At 39.0% G+C, this 17,471-nt stretch overlaps 1 protein-coding gene across 1 annotated transcript in view; it reads right to left on the reverse strand.

Annotated features, from left to right (window-relative positions):
• The window catches only part of usp43a (ubiquitin specific peptidase 43a), a 149,023-nt gene that overhangs the window by 24,750 nt on the left and 106,802 nt on the right, over positions 1-17,471 (reverse strand). Inside the window, exons 10-11 of the mRNA XM_085354953.1 lie at positions 9,232-9,309; positions 8,963-9,092 (exon numbers count right to left, since the gene is read on the reverse strand). Of these exons, the coding sequence (XP_085211079.1) occupies positions 8,963-9,092; positions 9,232-9,309 (208 nt within the window). The remainder of the gene's footprint in view (positions 1-8,962; positions 9,093-9,231; positions 9,310-17,471) is intronic.

Here is a 17,471-nt window from a genome sequence, read left to right on the forward strand (position 1 = left end):
TAAGTACGATATATACAGGATAGCAGCATTAATATAATGACAGTATGAATAGCAGCATAATATAATGGCAGTGACGGTATGGTATAGCTAAGCAGGTTCAATTGTATTTGTGCTTATTTACTACGGTGATCGCTCTGGGAAAGAAGCCATCCCTGAATCTGTTTGTCCTGGTTTTATGTGACCTGTACCGTCGGCCTGATGGTAATAGTTCAAACAGTTGGTTGCTGGGGTGAGAGTAGTCCTTGATGATATTGCCAGCTCTGCTGAGGTACCGAGAGTTTGCAGTGACCTCCAGGCTGGGCAGAGAGCAGCCAGTGATCTTCTGGGCTGTGTTGATGACCCTCTGCAGTACTTTCCTGTCCGCAGCTGAGCACCCTGCATACCATGTTGTTATGCCGTACGTTAGAATGCTCTCTATGGTGGCTCTGTAAAATGTCACCAGCAGCCTCTCCTCCAGGTTGTTCCTCCTGAGCACTCTCAGAAAGTGGAGACGCTGCTGGGCCTTTTTTACCACCGCCATGGTATTTGCAGTCCAGGAGAGGTCATCAGAGATCTGCATGCCCAGAAACCTCATGGAGTGTACCCTTTCCACACAGTTCCCGTGAATGTAAAGTGGGGCCGGGTCTGCTCTGCCCTTCCTGAAGTCCAAGATAAGTTCTTTAGTTTTCGTGGTGTTCAGTTGGAGGTTGTTAACTGAACACCACTCAGTCAGTCTGTTGACCTCATCTCTGTAGTCCGACTCATCACCCCTTGAGATGAGTCCAACCACTGTGGTGTCATCCACGAACTTTATGATGGTGTTTGAGAGATGGGTAGGGGAGCAGTTGGATGTGTAGAGCGTAAACAGGAGGGGACTCAAAACACATCCTTGTGGAGACCCGGTGCTGAGTGTGATGGTGCTGGACAGGTGGGGGCCGAGTCTGACAGACTGTGGTCTATTTGTCAGGAAGTCCTTGATCCAGAGGCAGATGGGGGTGGAGAGTCCCAGGTGAGACAGTTTCTAGACCAGGATCTCCGGGATGATATGATTGAATGCTGAGCTAAAGTCCAGAAAGAGCATTCTTCCAGTCACCGTTCTCACTCACTATGTGTTAATAGACCTCTCTGCACTGAATCATACTTGTTATTAATCTCTGGCTCTCTTCCACAGCATGTCTTTTATCCTGATTTCCTTCTCTCACCCCAGATAGCAGATAGCCCCGCCCCTCCCTGAGCCTGGTTCTGCCGGAAGTTTCTTCCTGTTAAAAGGGAGTTTTTCCTTCCCACTGTTGCCAAAGCACTTGCTCATAGGGGGTCCTATGATTGTTGGGTTTTTTCTCTGTATGTGTTATTGTAGGATCTACCGTACAATCTAAAGTGCCTTAAGGTGAGTGTTGTCGTGATTTGGGGCTGTATAAATAAAATTGAATTGAATATATGCTTCTTTATATTTAAACACTAGAGTTATATTCGCCATCTAAAAAAAGCAAATCATTTTATTCAATTTTTCCTCTTTTTGCTTTGTTTTGTGTTCTCATCTTCATTTGGTTTGTGTCCTTGTCTCTTCTGGTTTGTTAAATTTTGTGAATTGTAGATGCTGCACTGTCATCTCCCACTCTCCGAGCTCCACTCCAGTCACCGTGCACACCTGGGGCTTATCAGCTCATGCATGCCAGTGTGCTGGGTACGCTGAGGCATTGTGCTATGCTGAACTGAAGTTTATTCGTCATATCTTGGATGTTCAGCTTGCACAACTGTTAGTTTTGGACCAGCCGTCTCATCACCTCACTGCCCAACAACGTTTCTGTTGTTCAGTAATTCTTCTGCAGCACTCACGTGCCTGCTCATCACACCATTCCTCCAACATTAGTGCTCTCTACCTGCACAGCTCTACACTCAGCAGACTTTGCCTGCATGTTCCATCTTCTAAGACTCATCTTATCCACACCGATGTTTTTTGTTTTGTTGTTTATTTCATTTAATTTTTTTCCCAATTTCCATCTCAGGAAGAAAAAGGGGAATAACTGTAACATGATGTAACATCCTTTGTCCTGAGGTCTATATTTTTCTCTTTTTCATACAAACAAACTCACATGACTAGTAAGGTGGAGAAAAACTCCAGTATTCGCCCTCTTATAGATCTGTTTCTGGGCTCTACTAGTTCCTAAGAGAATCTGTCTTCTAACCTGTAAATGCTCCTCTATGTTCGCTTGCTGTTACTAACTCTACTGTTCGGTCCCAAACATGCATTTATTACTGATTTTTTTTAGAATGTCTAAAATATCTAAACACTGTTAACAAACTGTACCTTTAAGGAAATGAATTCAACGTTTGATGCTTTTACTTTATGTAAGTACACAGAATTTAATTAGCAGACACTATTTTAAAGCACATGCTAGTTTAAAATATATTTTGTAGTTTTTTTTATATATAATATTGAAATACAGTAATCCAATAATATAGAGTGCCATAAAAAGTTCCAGTTGCTCAGATATACTAGTGTTTTTTTTAAAATGCACAGTATATTTACCCATCTACGGCATTTATTTTCCCATGGTAGCCACTTTGATTCTTTCACTTGTTTTGTCCACTTTCCAATGACAAGACTTCAGATTCTTAAACAAAATAGATGGTGAACATTAAATTAAATAAGCTTTTTGTTGTAAAATAAACCTTTTAAACTGTCAAGAGTTGTCAGTAGTCACTGCCCCACTTTCACAGCAGCTATGAAATTCTATTCAATCAAAGAGAGCAACTGGTTGAGGATCTAAAATTAAGGTAAGTTATGCTTTAGAAGTTTGAAATGATGTAAAAACACTTCAAAGTTCTTCAGATTTGCAATTTCCACTGTCAGAAATGTTATTAAAATGGCAGTTAAAGGAAAATGTGGGACATTAAAATATCTTTCAGGCAAAAACTGCATGTCGGTTGGACAGAAAGGCAACACACGATCTGATACATATAGCAAAAGAGCTGCAGAGTAGTTTGGCTGACACGGGTTTGGTGTTGCATTATTGTTTTGTCCATGCTAATATACAGGCAAAGCTCATGAGAAGAAAACTTTACAACCTCACAGCCATGTACACAGTTCTCAAGAAAATAAGGAAACAAAAATCAGAAAAAAGCTAAGCAGGAGTTAAACATGTGTTCTTTGACCACAATCACCAAAGCTCTGTTTGGAAAAACACAAAAAGAGTGGACTCCACTACATATTAGCAAATGTCATTCAGTTTGTTAAAGAAACTAATATAAAAGTTCTTTAACAGGACAAATATCCAAACCATAACCCATAGTCCACCATGAAGTAATTCAAGAAACCCAAGCTGCTCTGTCGGAGAGCTTTCACGGTTCCTCTTCTGCACGCTGTGTGTGCCAGCCAGCTTAAAAGTGTCCCAGACCTTGAAATGAACTCCAAGGAACAGAAAGATTTAATTAGCTTCATATACAGTAGAGTCTACAAGCCTCCATTAATGTTTAATTTTATTTTTTTAAGTTTGTGAAATAAAAAGCAACATTAGCATTTGAAAGAGGCTCACTGAACAGGTTTTTGCTCACATATTTACTTCAACAAAATTGCTGAAGGCTTGCCTAAACCTTTGCCTGTTTTGTTTTCCTTCCAAAAGAGTAGTTTTACTTCACTAATGACATTTTTAACTATTATATGACAAACTTCTTTTTCCAGCCCAACATATTGCCTGTCACTGATAGCTTGAAAGCCTTTTTATCTCACTTAAAGAGGCAATATTATGCAAAATAGCTCGAGTAGAATAAACACGGTGTTTGAATACACCAAAGGCCACATGATTTATTTAGATAACTAAAAAAATCTAAAATCTGTAGTCAATCAGGGAGCAATGTTTAATGCGCAATGAGACATTTGTTCCGTGACTTTAGCCTTTAAGATACCATTTCATCCCAGCCAACATCAGCACCCTAAAAAAATAAAAGAGCTCCTCTCTCCAGAACCACTGGAAAAGAAAAAAACTCTGGCATTTCACTGGTGCTTGTACAAACATTAGTAGGTATTGTCAGAAAACACAACATTTTTCTTTTCTTTTTGTTTCTTTTTTTGTAAAATGTTAACTAAACAAAAATAAACTGTATAATATGCCTAAATATATGCAATGTAAAGTAACTATAAACTACTAGAAAGTACACATTTAAGGTCAATAACTGCTAATATAATGAAGTATCTTTAAATTAGCTATACTTTGGGAGTGGCTGGGGGAATAGTAGACAGTCTCAGCTGACGATTTGGAGTAAACACTGACTCACATCCACCCACGTTGACCTTACGTGCATGTCTTATGAGTTTGGACAAAAGCAACCACAGAAAACTCACACAGGGACCAAGCAACATGTACCCAGGTACTTTAGGCGGTGTGAAAGACTGGCTGATGACATAATTGGTTTCTCTCTCTAGTTCTTTGTGTGATTAATAAAATTTATAATGGAACAATTACAAAGAAACCACAAAGGACTTAAGAGAATTCATCCTCAAAAGCCAAAGCATGTCATAGGTTTATAACAAGTGAATAAGATCAGCAACCAAAGATTTTAGTCTTAATCTTGCTGGCGACCAGATGGGGGAAAAAAGAACGAAAAAAAAGAGCACTGAATACAAACACGGCTCAGCTCTCACTTTCACATAGAATGTTAGAATTTTCCACAGTAACAACGATTCTAAATGGGAACCATCATTTTTCTTTTTACATTTATTTTAAAAAGATCCATAAGACAATCCTTATTAGGGTTTAAAAAAAATACACAAAATATCTACAGCAGGCGTTAGACATTTTGTCATTACCTCCAGCTCCTAAACTGACTTGATTCTGTTTCTGTACAGCTTCTCACAGACTCTAAATACTCTTGCAGGGTTAGCTTCATATTTTTGTATGCTTGTGACAGCTCTGTTTCTCAGTAGTGCACACTGTTTTGGTTGCCTGTTTCTTTTCTCTAACTCTTTTGTCATTTGAGACCAGCCAGATGCATTTACATTGTATTCATCACCTAATCTTGGGCTTTACACAGCTGCACGGGTGTCATTTATTATTATTTACGAACAATCTATAACATCCTTTCCCAGATAGACTGTTTTTGTTCACTCTTTGAGATTTTACATAGTGACCTTTGGCCTTTAATCTGGGTTTTATTGGCCTTGTCTTACCTTGAAACCTGTAAATTTTTAAGGTATATAGAGTTGAGTCCTATAATCAACAGCCAACGAGACAATACTTGATAAAGTGTAGGAGAAATCATCTGGTGATGATAATGTGATTTCTACAGTATGAGTGTTTCTGAGGCCATTAATAAAAATGAAATGCAGTATTTGGTGTTAATACTAAGGAATAAACCTGGTCCTGTGTGAAAACAGGATTACCCCCTGAACCTAATAACTGATTGTTCCATCCTTGGGAGCAAGAACTGCAATTAAGCAACTCCAATAACTGGCAATCAGTCTTTCACATCACAATTTTTCTTTCTAGAATTGTTTTAATTTAGCCACATTTGGGGGGTTTTGAGCATGAACAGCCAAAGCATTTCAATGTGATTTGAGTCTGACTATCACTAGGACAAAAAAACTCCAAAAAACATTTTAAGCCAATAAGAGGTGGAATAGCGTCTGTGTTTTGGAGCTTCAGGGTATGAACTGATGGCCAGACATTCCCCTTCAGGACTTTCTAGCAGAGAGCAGAACTGATGGTCCATTAAGTCACCCACAACAAATGTTTATTTAGATAGTGGGAGGAGCCTACTTCACTTTGTTGGGCATGTTCTATTCAGATGATATCTTGATTTAACAGGTGTGGCATGATTGATTTAACGGGGGGATTGCTTTTTCACATAGGACCAGGTAGGTTTACACTAGATATCTTTATTCCATCATTTAACCCTCTCAAGGCAGGCGGTGCCGATTTGCAACAGTTAAAAACTAACAACCTGATTACCCCACATACATATTTTATGAGTTTTTTTTTACTCAGAAGTACCACTGCAGGACTGTGCATTAGCAAGAAAAAGTTTAATTTGAGCCTGAGAGGGTTAAAAACTGCACTTTGCATTTACCCACATTATCTTTATGTAATGTTAAAATTTTAAAAACATGTCATTGTGACAAATATTCAAAATTCTAAGAAACCAGCAAGGGAAGAAAGACGTTTTCACAGCATCGTATGTTAGATATTGTTTTTGCTTGAGTCATATAAATATGCTTTAATTTCCCCAAGAACTGTAAATGGACTGTGTAAAACGAGTTACCCTGTGGTACAGCACTGATATGCAGTCTTACTGCTGAACTGATGGCACTTTTTGCTTTTACGGCACACAAACTGTGGCTGTCACTTGACTACTCTGGCTTTTTCATTCCATTATCCTTCTATCAGCACCAACTCACCTCTCACTTCAGACCCTGTCATTTTGCATCTGACAAGCTGATGCCCTCACTCCTTCCTGTCTTTTCTCTATCATTTGATCCCCACTCAGCAGCTCTTCATCTCAGTCATTCCCATTACATACACTCGCTCACTAGAACTTGCACCTTTAATGTCATCTCAGTGCTCCTTGCTTGCACTTTTGTTATCCCCACATCCATCTGGGTCTGTCATCTAGTAGTGATGGGATTTCGGGCTCTTTTTAGAGATCCGGCTCTTTCGGCTCGGCTCACTAAAAAGAGCCGGCTCTTTCGGCTCCGAACCGGCTCTTCAGGTTGTTTTGTTGCTTTAATTAATTTATTATTAACAATAATATAAAATTATGCAGAAAAGGAATTACTAATGTAAAAAAAGTGGTTTTATTTATATATGTTCACGTATGGCCCCTAGAGACAAAGCACATACAAACTCCAAAACACATTTCTAGCATTAACTGAACTTCCAAAACAGAGCTACCCAGATCACTTAAATTACACAATTGAAAGCATGTGTGTATTGTTTGTGCATTTATGGACAAGCACTCATATTTATTCAAATAATTTAAAAAATGTTACTACCACACACCAAATCCGGTTGTTGATACTTCCTGGCTTGTGTAGCCACTAGGTAACAAAAGCTCAACACTGCGCCCTAGCATCCTGGAGCACTTCTGTTGTCTTTTGAGTTGTCTGAGTTTGTACGTGCGTCTGAGTTTTTACGCGTTTTGGAGTTTTTACGCGTTTTGGACTTTGTACGTGCTTTGTCTCTAAGGGCCACCATAAATATACTTTATTTATTCACTCCACATAAAATGTAATAAATAAATCGTATAATACAACAAACAACTATTTACATTTTAAACTTTTAACTATTTAAATTTTCAGCTTTTTCCTTTTAAACAAATTTAACGTGAAACAACACAAAACACTGAAAACCACAACACAATTAAATATATTTTAAAATATTAAAACAAAAAGAAGATGCACATTCTCTGTCATATGGGCCTGCATGATTTCTGAATCTACTATACCTTTCTAATGTGACGTTGTTGTCCCTCGCTCTTTTTCTCTCTGGCTCTGTTCCTGTGCTACTGCGAGTGTAACTAACGCCCCTCCCCCCTCTGCCCAGCGCAAAGTACATGCTGCGCATGCGGAGTTTAGCGGAAAAAAGGGCGAGAGAGAGGGTGAGAGAAAGAAAAAACAAAACAAAACAAAAAAAACCCCTCATGGCTCCCAATAAGGAGCCGGCTTGCGTCGTTCACTTCAAAGAGTCGGCTCTAAGAGCCATTTCGTTCGCGAACGACCCATCACTATCATCTAGGCTTCTGAGGAGCAGCATCACATCTCTGCCCTGCTTCCATTGGTGATAGCCAATCAGAGCAGGACTATCTGTTGTTGTGATTTGGTGCAGTATAAATAAAACTGCTTTGAATTGAATAGTCTGCCCTACACATGTTTATCACTGCTATGAAATTAAAATAGTACTATAGCATGTGAATACGACCAGCCAAGCATAAGTAATAATAGTACAACATTACCTTTCATTAGGTCTGAAAAAACATTAGGTATTTTTTCAGACAGCAGAAAGGATTCGTCTAGAAAACTATCTGGATGTCAGAAATATTAGTCCTTGACCTGGTGTCATGCCCATGCGCAAGCAAAACAGGAAGGTAATGTGGAAGAGCTTTCCCTCTCAGTGGCTGTTGAGCGGTACAATTAAGATTAAAATATGCCAAGTTTGTGTGCGAGTCTGTGAGACATGAGTAGCACCATACTGAGCATATGTGTGAATATGACCTGATGAGAGATTACAGAGTCAGTTTGTGCGTGATGTCCTGACTAATCTGGGTAATTTGCACACATACACACACACGCCAGAATTGAAGAAACCTCCTGGATGAGAGGTGAAACATATTCACAAACCTAAAGTCCAGCTGCCTTTATTTTTTTTCCAGAGAACAGACACCACCCGACTGAAATATTACAGCAAGTACAATAAAAGACAAGTACAAAAGCTAAGCACAGAAAGTCAGCTCCAGGTATTAATTATCTATATCAGTTTTTTAAATCTTAAATATTAGACATGATTTCAGCACAAATTAATGCATTAAAAACTAGCATTGTACATTAATAATTCAATAATTTATTATTATGTGCAATGCTGATTTTCCATTTGCCAATTGTAGCAAAATGCCAAAAAGGACAGGTTAAGACAGAAAGAAAGAAAGAAAACTAAGGAGGATACGTGACATGTATTCTAGTTGAATTGGCAAATGCAACAGACCATTGTCTCTGTTTGATAATTTTATAGACATCTGTTGATTTCTGACATCAGACTGTGCATATGGGTGTTGAAATCAATAAATCAGTAAGCATGTAAGCAAGTAAAAGGTGCTACAGTGGACCTTTTATTTTTTCTAAATACTTATGTGGCCTTTTTGACTTGGAGTGTAAATTAAAATCTGGAGATTAAATTACACTTGTTTCATGAAATTCAGGGAGATGAAACCTCCAATGCAAATGTTATGTTATAACCGTGTAAGAACAAAAGCTTATTGTATTCCTCTTACTTACCTGTTCTTCTTTGGTGTACAGCTTAAAGCACTCATCCAAGGTACAGCTATGCTGCTGAAGGTGCTGCTGCTGCTGGTTCCTCACGCTCTCTGCATCTTTCACTACTTCCTCCTGGATGCTGCCAAATAAACTGGACCACACACAAAGTGGATTGGTCTAATTCAGTGGCAGAATTGTGTTTACCATGTCACCCAAGATGACAACAGCCAACACTATAAAATTTTGAGTTCTGCACATTTTTAAAGCATTAAAATGTGTTCAGTCCTTACCATTCTTTGGTGCTTGGCTCCCATTCGATAACAAGCTTCACATGGGGGGGTCCTCCTGGGCCGCAGAACTTCAGAGCTCTACAAAACAGCGGAGAAAAGCAGGAAGGTTATCTTTTAACTCTGAATACATATTTTATGATTTTAGTTTTCTGAGTGTGATAGCATTCTGTGATCTTCAAAAGCCTGAAATAAACCACAATGAATGAAGTTTAAAAAAAAGAAAAAAGAAGAACGTTAAAATCTGTGTTGCTGTCATGCAACAGCTGCTCCTGTGACAGCTGCTATAGTGCATCCAGAGAGTACAGTGATGTGAAAAAGTGTTTGCCCACTTCCCGATTTCCTGTTGTTTTGTATGTTTGTCACACTTTAATGTTTCAGATCATCAAACAAATTTAAATATCAGGCAAAGATAACACAAGTAAACACAAAATGCATTTCCTAAATTACAATTTAGAGTGTCATGGCAGAAGTTGTGGATACTTACAATGTACATTTTTTAAAAGAAAATTTGCAAGAATTTCAAGCAAATGTTTTTCACTTTGTCATTTGTGTGAAAATGAAGTTATTCCATTTAGGAATAAGGGAGTAATATAACAAAAGGCCAATCATGGCTATTGCACAGTATTAGATAGATATTTATCTTCGTGCAAGTTATCAGCACATGCTTTTCCACATTAAAAACACCAGAAAAACACATCCTTTAGTCGACTCTTCAGTTTCAGTTCAAGCAGAATGAAATGTGAGCTTCTGACTAATCGTATTAAAGCCCATCAATATTTGCACTTTTTACTTTTATTGTAATTTATTCCACCATAATATGCACACAAATATATACACACTGGCAGGAGGATCACAGAGTGACAACAACCAAAGCTGAGACCTGGGCCCTGTTTCAGGAAGCCGGTTTGGAAAACTCAGAGTGAAAAACGACACTCACGGTTGAGTAACCCCGAACTGTCCAACTCGGAATATTCCGTTTCAGAAAGGCTGATAACAATTAGTTCAGTCAACGCGGAGTTGCTTTAACCCCAAGTGAAGCGCGCGGACGAGGATACATAAAGCCCTGATAAGCGGAGCACAGATTAAGCGAGTCACCATGGAGACGGAGGGAAAGAAGGCGCGGTCAATGTATTTCACAGCGCTTGAGGCCGAAATTCTGATGGCAGCATATGCCGATAACATGCAAATTCCGCGGAAAAAAGTAACACAGCCACAGCTGCAAAAGACAGGGAGCATGCATGGCAAAACATAGCCGACAGAGTCAATGCGTGAGTGTTAATATAAACATTGATCTAGGGATTTCCACCCATTTAACACGTTATTTTATCATATGTTATTTTATTTGTTATTTTATACATTTTATTTTGTGATGTGATGTGAGCGCAGGTGCAACCCAACAGGCCCCAAACGTGCCTGGCAGCAAGTAAAAATGAAATATAAAAATATAGTCCAAACAGGTAAGGTGTAATTGTATTATGAGCCATAGTGCTTGGTCTGTTTGTCCCATGTAAATCAATTGCAGTTAGAGGCTACATTAATTTTCTTTCTGTAAGCACTTATTGAAATTATCTGAGCACATTACAAGTACATATTTGCTTACTCTGTATGCTCAAATGTGGCCCGTTATAGCCAACAGAAAAAAAGCGGAGGCCCGAAAAACAGGTGGGGGTCCTCCACCACCACCACTCACAGAGGCTGAGCAGTTGGCCCTCAGCCAAAACAGTGGGCGCCCTGTGGCCGAAGGCATCTCTGCGGGGACATCCTCTGAGTCAATAACCCCGCAAGACACAAGTGCCTACATAAGGGGCAAATTCAAAATAATACATGATGTGCATACATCCTTTCTTCACAGTCACCTTTGCAGTGCGACACATTCATTTGATAAACTCTTTACCATAATGAATTATTTTGTAGTGAAGTTATTTTCCGACTGATTTTGCCTTCCCTCAGCCTTGGTTGTCTTTGAGAGCATAATGACAATGAAGTGTAAGGTGCTTGGTATGTTTGTTAATTGCCATTTGGTCCCTTGTAAGTTATAAGTGACCTGTATAAACCTCATATTCTATCAGTTGATGGTGATGGTGTACTGCATCTGGTGCAGCCTCCTGTTGAGCCAGACCAACATGCAGTTGTGAGTAATACTCCACAGATTATATGAGTTTACAGTAGAACAGCAATGTTGTCTATTTCTTTACTACAGGAAAATAATGAAGAAACATTGACAGCTGTTACAGAGGAGGAAGCAACAGAGACACTTTATGAGGTTTACATCTTTTAATACTTTGTGTACAGGAAATACAGGCGACCAATAAAGCCAGTTGAACAAAAAATCTGTTTATTCTTCTTTCAACATGTTGAGGTGATGGGTCAAAGGAAATGATTGTGACATATGGTGTCTCTGACTGCGCTTCCATCTTGTATGTCCGTGGGAGGGTCAGGATGTTCATGGTTTGGATCACTGCTGATGTTTGGTTCAGAAGGACAGTGTTCTCCTCTAATTGTGGCAATGTTGTGAAGAATCACACATGCCACAATAATGTCACATGCCCTTTCTGGGGTGACCCTGAGTCTTTGCAGGCACTGGAACCGGGCCTTAAGCATTCCGATAGTCATTTCAATTCTGGCTCTTGTCCTGCAATTAGCCAGATTATATCGCTGCTGTGGGCCCGGTTCAGGGTCAGGGTAAGGGGTAAGCAAATAGGGTAAACATGGATACCCCCTATCACCAAGCAAGTAGCCAGTGAACTCTCCTAAGACAGAAGGATACACTTCAGTTCAAATGTCCCTGAAGCAATTGGTCTTTATATATTTTAAAGTATTCTCAACTCACCATGTCCAAATTTTGTGCTCAGTGTACATTCACGGAATATTTGTGAGTCATGGACAGAGCCTGGCCACTTGGCTTCCACATTTGTGATAATGTTGGCAGCATCACATATGATCTTCACAGTGCAGAGAACACAAATTAGCATCCATTACTATAATGAAATAATTTGTTAGTTTGACATGCTACAGGGAACTATGTACCTGTACATTAATGCTGTGGAAAGACTTCCTGTTCACATAGTCTCCTTCATTTACTGAAGGAGCAATGATTGGAATGTGAGTGCCATCTGTACAGCCAATCACGCCTGGGAACCCTGAAAATAAATGTGCAATTTAAGTAGTAGTCCAAGTATCACCACATCATACATTAAGTTTTGGTCATCCTGATACCTGCAATTTTGTGGCATCCCTCTTTGATAAATCTTGTGGGTCTGTGACCGGGGAACACCACAAACGAGTACAGGAGACGTTTCAGTGCAACTGTAACATTCCTGACTGCCCGACAGACGGTAGCCTTGGAAACGTGCTCAGCGTCACCAATATTATACAGAAAGCTCCCGTTTGCAAGAAACCGAAGTGCAATACAAATAATATGCAATGAACTGAGAGCATGTCCGCGATGTGTCACATGCGTAATATATGGCCTGAGGATGTTATCCAAATAAATTATAGATTGTGCTGAGAAACGGTAACGTTCACACAGAAAATCATCAGGAAATGATAAAATGTCCAAACGCGCTCTGATCACTCTCTCCCGGCGGAGAGCTCTGCGGAGAATTTGGGCTTCACGATCTACTGGCTCTTCAAGGAAGTGGCACGCCATGTCCGACACTTCCTACTGTCAGGTTTCCGACAAAGGGGCGGAGACAGTCAGGGTTAGTTGTAGTAAACCTGCTAGGGGGCAGGTTAGCTTCACGGAGTGTGTCGTCATAGTGACTCACTCAGGCTGCAGCTGAACTCGCTTTGTGAAACCGAAAACCCAGAGTTTTCGTTAACTCAGGGTATACTTACTCAGTTTTTCCACTAAACCGGCTTCCTGAAACAGGGCCCTGGTTTCTCATCCGGGATTAGTATGCAAAAATATGATTTTTTTTCTCTGCCCTAATGTAGCGAGGGGCACGGTGTTTATATTTCAGGGCTTACCTTCACTGCTTTCATCTCAGGAGGAAAGAAACAGCATCAGTATTCAACAGCCAAGTAGCTCTGATGGAAAGGCCAAGGTGCACTTAAAAATTACTGAATGCTAAGGACAGAATGATGGATCACCACGGGCAGATTTTTGGAGCCATGTCAAAGGTTTTTCTTTTCTAGATGGACATGAAAGGTGCTTGAGACTTCAAGCACAGCTAAATATTGACTGATTCTGACAATGAATAATTTCATTCCATCTTCAAAGCAGAACTCACATTGTTGTCTCAGTATTGTTCCCTACGAATGCATTTAATGCACTCGCTACTAGCAGATGTCACACTTCTGTGACCTGTCAGCACAATAATTAGAGAAACGGACACTAAAAACGCCACCGCCTCTACAGATGCTCTTGTCGAAAAAGTCATCGCACAGTTAATTCCTCCCGGGAATCATTTGAATTTCTTTAACTGAAAGATTGCTCTGTGTGTAAACAGAGCACTACCACAAAATTAAATCGAATCCAGATCCCAGAGCATCAGCAGGAGCTCTGAGTGGCCAGTTAATTGTCTACAAGTCAATAATTATTTAAGTGTCACACAACATACAAGAAAACATTAATTATCTTTTTAACAAGGAGGTTAGACAACAAGTTAATTGAAGCAATGCATTTCAAACTATTTTGTAAAGCAGATAAACACATAAAGGCACAGGCAAAAGACAACACAACTGTTATTTTTCATACTTTGTCAGTCGTTTGATTTCCCTCTTTGTTGCTTTCCCAAACCCTTTGCTGCAGCTGTTTCCAGCTGTTTACTCATGAACCTTTCTGCTTTCAGTTTTGTCTTCAGCTACTGAAATGCTGCTCAGTGAGATCCGGTGACGGACCTGGTCATTGAAAGTACTAGTTTTTTTTTTTCAAAAAGCTCCCAAAAAAGCTTTTACTGTATATTCTGGTCACTATCCAGCGGCCACACTGATCCAAACACTTTGCTGCATTAAGATGACTCTGAACAGAATATAACACTACGGACAGCAAAGTTTATCTTGTATGATTTCATTAGAGCCTTGTCGATTGGTCGAGATTATTTAGTTGGTGATATACTGGTATTCGGATTTATAATGGCCAATAAATGAAAATGAAAATGAAAACAGTAAAGAAGGGATGCAAAACAACCATGTAATGAATGGTTTATCCACCAGAGGGCGGTCTGTAACTTAACCGTTAGCAACATGATTAGAACACCACAAATGCAAAAATCACTTGAAATTGAAAAGCAAGCGTAAATCCAATAAATCCACAACTTATGTGACAAGACAATATAGACAGAGAAAGAAGGTGAAGACACCCAGCAAAGGACCGTGAGTCAGACTTCTTAAACTGCTGCACTGTTGTGTATAGTCACCTGCTCACCCACTGAGCCAAACAAGCAGCAGTGTTGTATTGCCCTTCTAAGGACTTATAAATGCGTGATGAATGAATGCTCATGCATCACACTGACACACTTTTATAAGGTATGTGGTAGTATGCTTTGGATTATGAGCCGTTGTAAACCTTCTCCATACTTTTTTCTTCCTGTTCTTGTGTTACAGGTTTTAGTTTTATCTGTCTAAATAATGCAGTTAGAGAACTGCTCTTATTGATTCTTATGTTTTTAGCAATATGTCATCTTTCTTTCCTTTAGGCTCACAGATGCTTTTCCCCCTGTGGCGAACCATTTGTATTTTCTCTATTTCTGCTTATGATAGACTGGGATAATGGCATGTTTACTTCCTGTTGAGCTTTCCTCACTTGGCTGGATATAAGATCATCCACCACTGTCGTCTTCTGTAGACCTCTAGGCCGTTGCTGAGCTCACTACTGTTTTTCCTTTTTACAGAAGCATGAAACTTAATGTTGCAATTTTTGCATGGTTCTCATATATATGTTTTCCATGTCTTTCTGGATATTTTGATTTTTCTTTTAAAGTTGGAGAACTATGATTTACTTGAAACAGATTTTCTTTCAAATGCTTATCATAAAGAAAGAAATCGGCCGCGATGAGTGAGTAAATGAAATATCCAGTTACATTTGAGCCCCTGAAAATGGTAAACGGTGTATAAGAATTATAAAAACTGCAGCTCTATTTAAAACACAGAGTACAAAACACAACCATGAAAAATGTGGCACCCCCCCCCCCCCCCCAAAAAAAAAAGAATAAAAGAAGACAATATTACGGTGGACCTGAGAGGCCAAACGGACTGCAACTTCAGAAAACACTTGCAAGTGGTCCGTCCGGTTATTGTCTCCCCAGAAACATTTCCGTTGTGTTGTGTGTGCTTTTGCAGCGTTTTTCTTTTTGCAGCATTTTTCTTTTTGCAAGTGTTTTCTGAAGTTGCAGTCCGTTTGGCCTCTCAGGGCCACCATACAATATAAATGAGTGTGAGATCAACAGAAAGCATCTGCATTGTGTATCGGTTTCTGATTTAGTAACTTACTGTGAGCCTCTAACGATTTAAAAGGAGCCATTTGGAGAAGCAAGTTTGTGACATTTTCTGCACCGCATGTGGATCAATATTTGCACAACCACAGAAATTTAAATCCCTTGATATTCACAGTAACTAGCTTAAAACATTTTTAAACTTAATCACCTGATCGCAATAACTCCTTTTCCCGTGTTTCTATGTGTTTCCTTTTACTTGTGTGTGCAGTCCAAGTGTTACCTCACTTATTATTTAATAGGGAGTTTTTTTTAGTTTTTTAATTATATATATATATATATACACACACATACATATACATATACATATATATACATATACATACATATACATATATATACATATACATATACATACATATACATACATATACATACATATATACACATACATATATATATGTATGTGTATGTATATATGTATATATATATATATATATGTATATATATATATATATATATATATATATATATATATATATATATATATATATAGATAGATAGATAGATAGATAGATAGATAGATAGATAGATAGATAGATATGTTCACAACACAGATATAGGCCTTCTTCATGCAAAGCTCAACTACATCACAGCTATGAAATGAGCTTCAGCTGCCACCAAGAGGGCAAACCGATGCACATTTTCCCCAGACAGGTTTGTTCACACAAACACACACACACACACACACACACACTGGAAGCTCATTTCCTAGCCCTCGGTGGGAAGCCTGACCTTCACCGCAGCTTAGTAGAACAACAGCACAGATTTAAATATTATACTCCCCTTCCCGGCTGTACTACGAAACCTTGACGTTGTTAATTACACAGGAAATAACGCCTTTATCTTCATACTGTTAAACTGATATCATAGTTTGTATCCTTCAGTGCTATCAAGGTCCACTGGTTTCTGAAGGTATTCCTAGTTTTCCTCCACATGCCATCAGCAAGTATGACATTTTTTTTAGGATTTATCTCTATACATAGGTACATGGCAATTTTACACAAGATAAAAGGATACAATACAATATAATATTTTATATCCCAGAAGTTAAATATCAGCCACACTTAACGTAATCAGGTATTTGTTAAAATAAAATAAAATAAAAAAAACTATTTTAAAACTCTGCATTTTTTAACATCATAAATTCTAGATACTGACTCCGTAATTGCTGGTGTCTAGAAAATTGTACAAGGAGAGGATGTATTGAACTTCACTGACTTGCCCATGAAAGTCAAAAACACGTTTGATTAAATTAAGGCTTATCTCAGCATGGCTTCTATTTTTAGATTTCTCCCTGGAAGTCTTGTTTTGATCACTTCCAACTCTGCATCTGTAATCAGTTTTGGACTCCTTCCACTGTGTAAAAAGTGCCCATGACAAAAAAGTTGTAGGATGCCATATCTGCTGGGCATGGGGGCGATAAGCGACAATGTTGGTGTGGCTAAAAAAGCACTATGGCAATGTGAGTGCATTTAAGTGCACAGGTCTGTTGATTTTGTCCCTCCGATCTCACAGGACCTAACACTAGAACTCCACCTTTGACTGTAGAGGCTGAAGTCAGCATCCACACTGTGCACCTGATGGACCTCCTCATGTGATGTGCGTTCTTGTGGTTTGGATGTTCTGTTTACATCCACTAAAGTCTGCGCCACATTTATACTGGATTAAAAAAGATGCCAAACACTGCCAAAGCTATAGGGTAAAAAAATATAAGAACAATATAGATTGCACATTGAGGAAGCACAAAAGGACATGGACCAGGAGACCTGTCAGGGGAAATATGCTGACATGTCTGCTCTTTCC

Source organism: Diplotaxodon limnothrissa, linkage group LG6 (assembly GCF_057381915.1).
Source record: "Diplotaxodon limnothrissa isolate DT_005_m linkage group LG6, D_limnothrissa_male_GT1.1, whole genome shotgun sequence".
NCBI classification, from domain to species: domain Eukaryota; kingdom Metazoa; phylum Chordata; class Actinopteri; order Cichliformes; family Cichlidae; genus Diplotaxodon; species Diplotaxodon limnothrissa.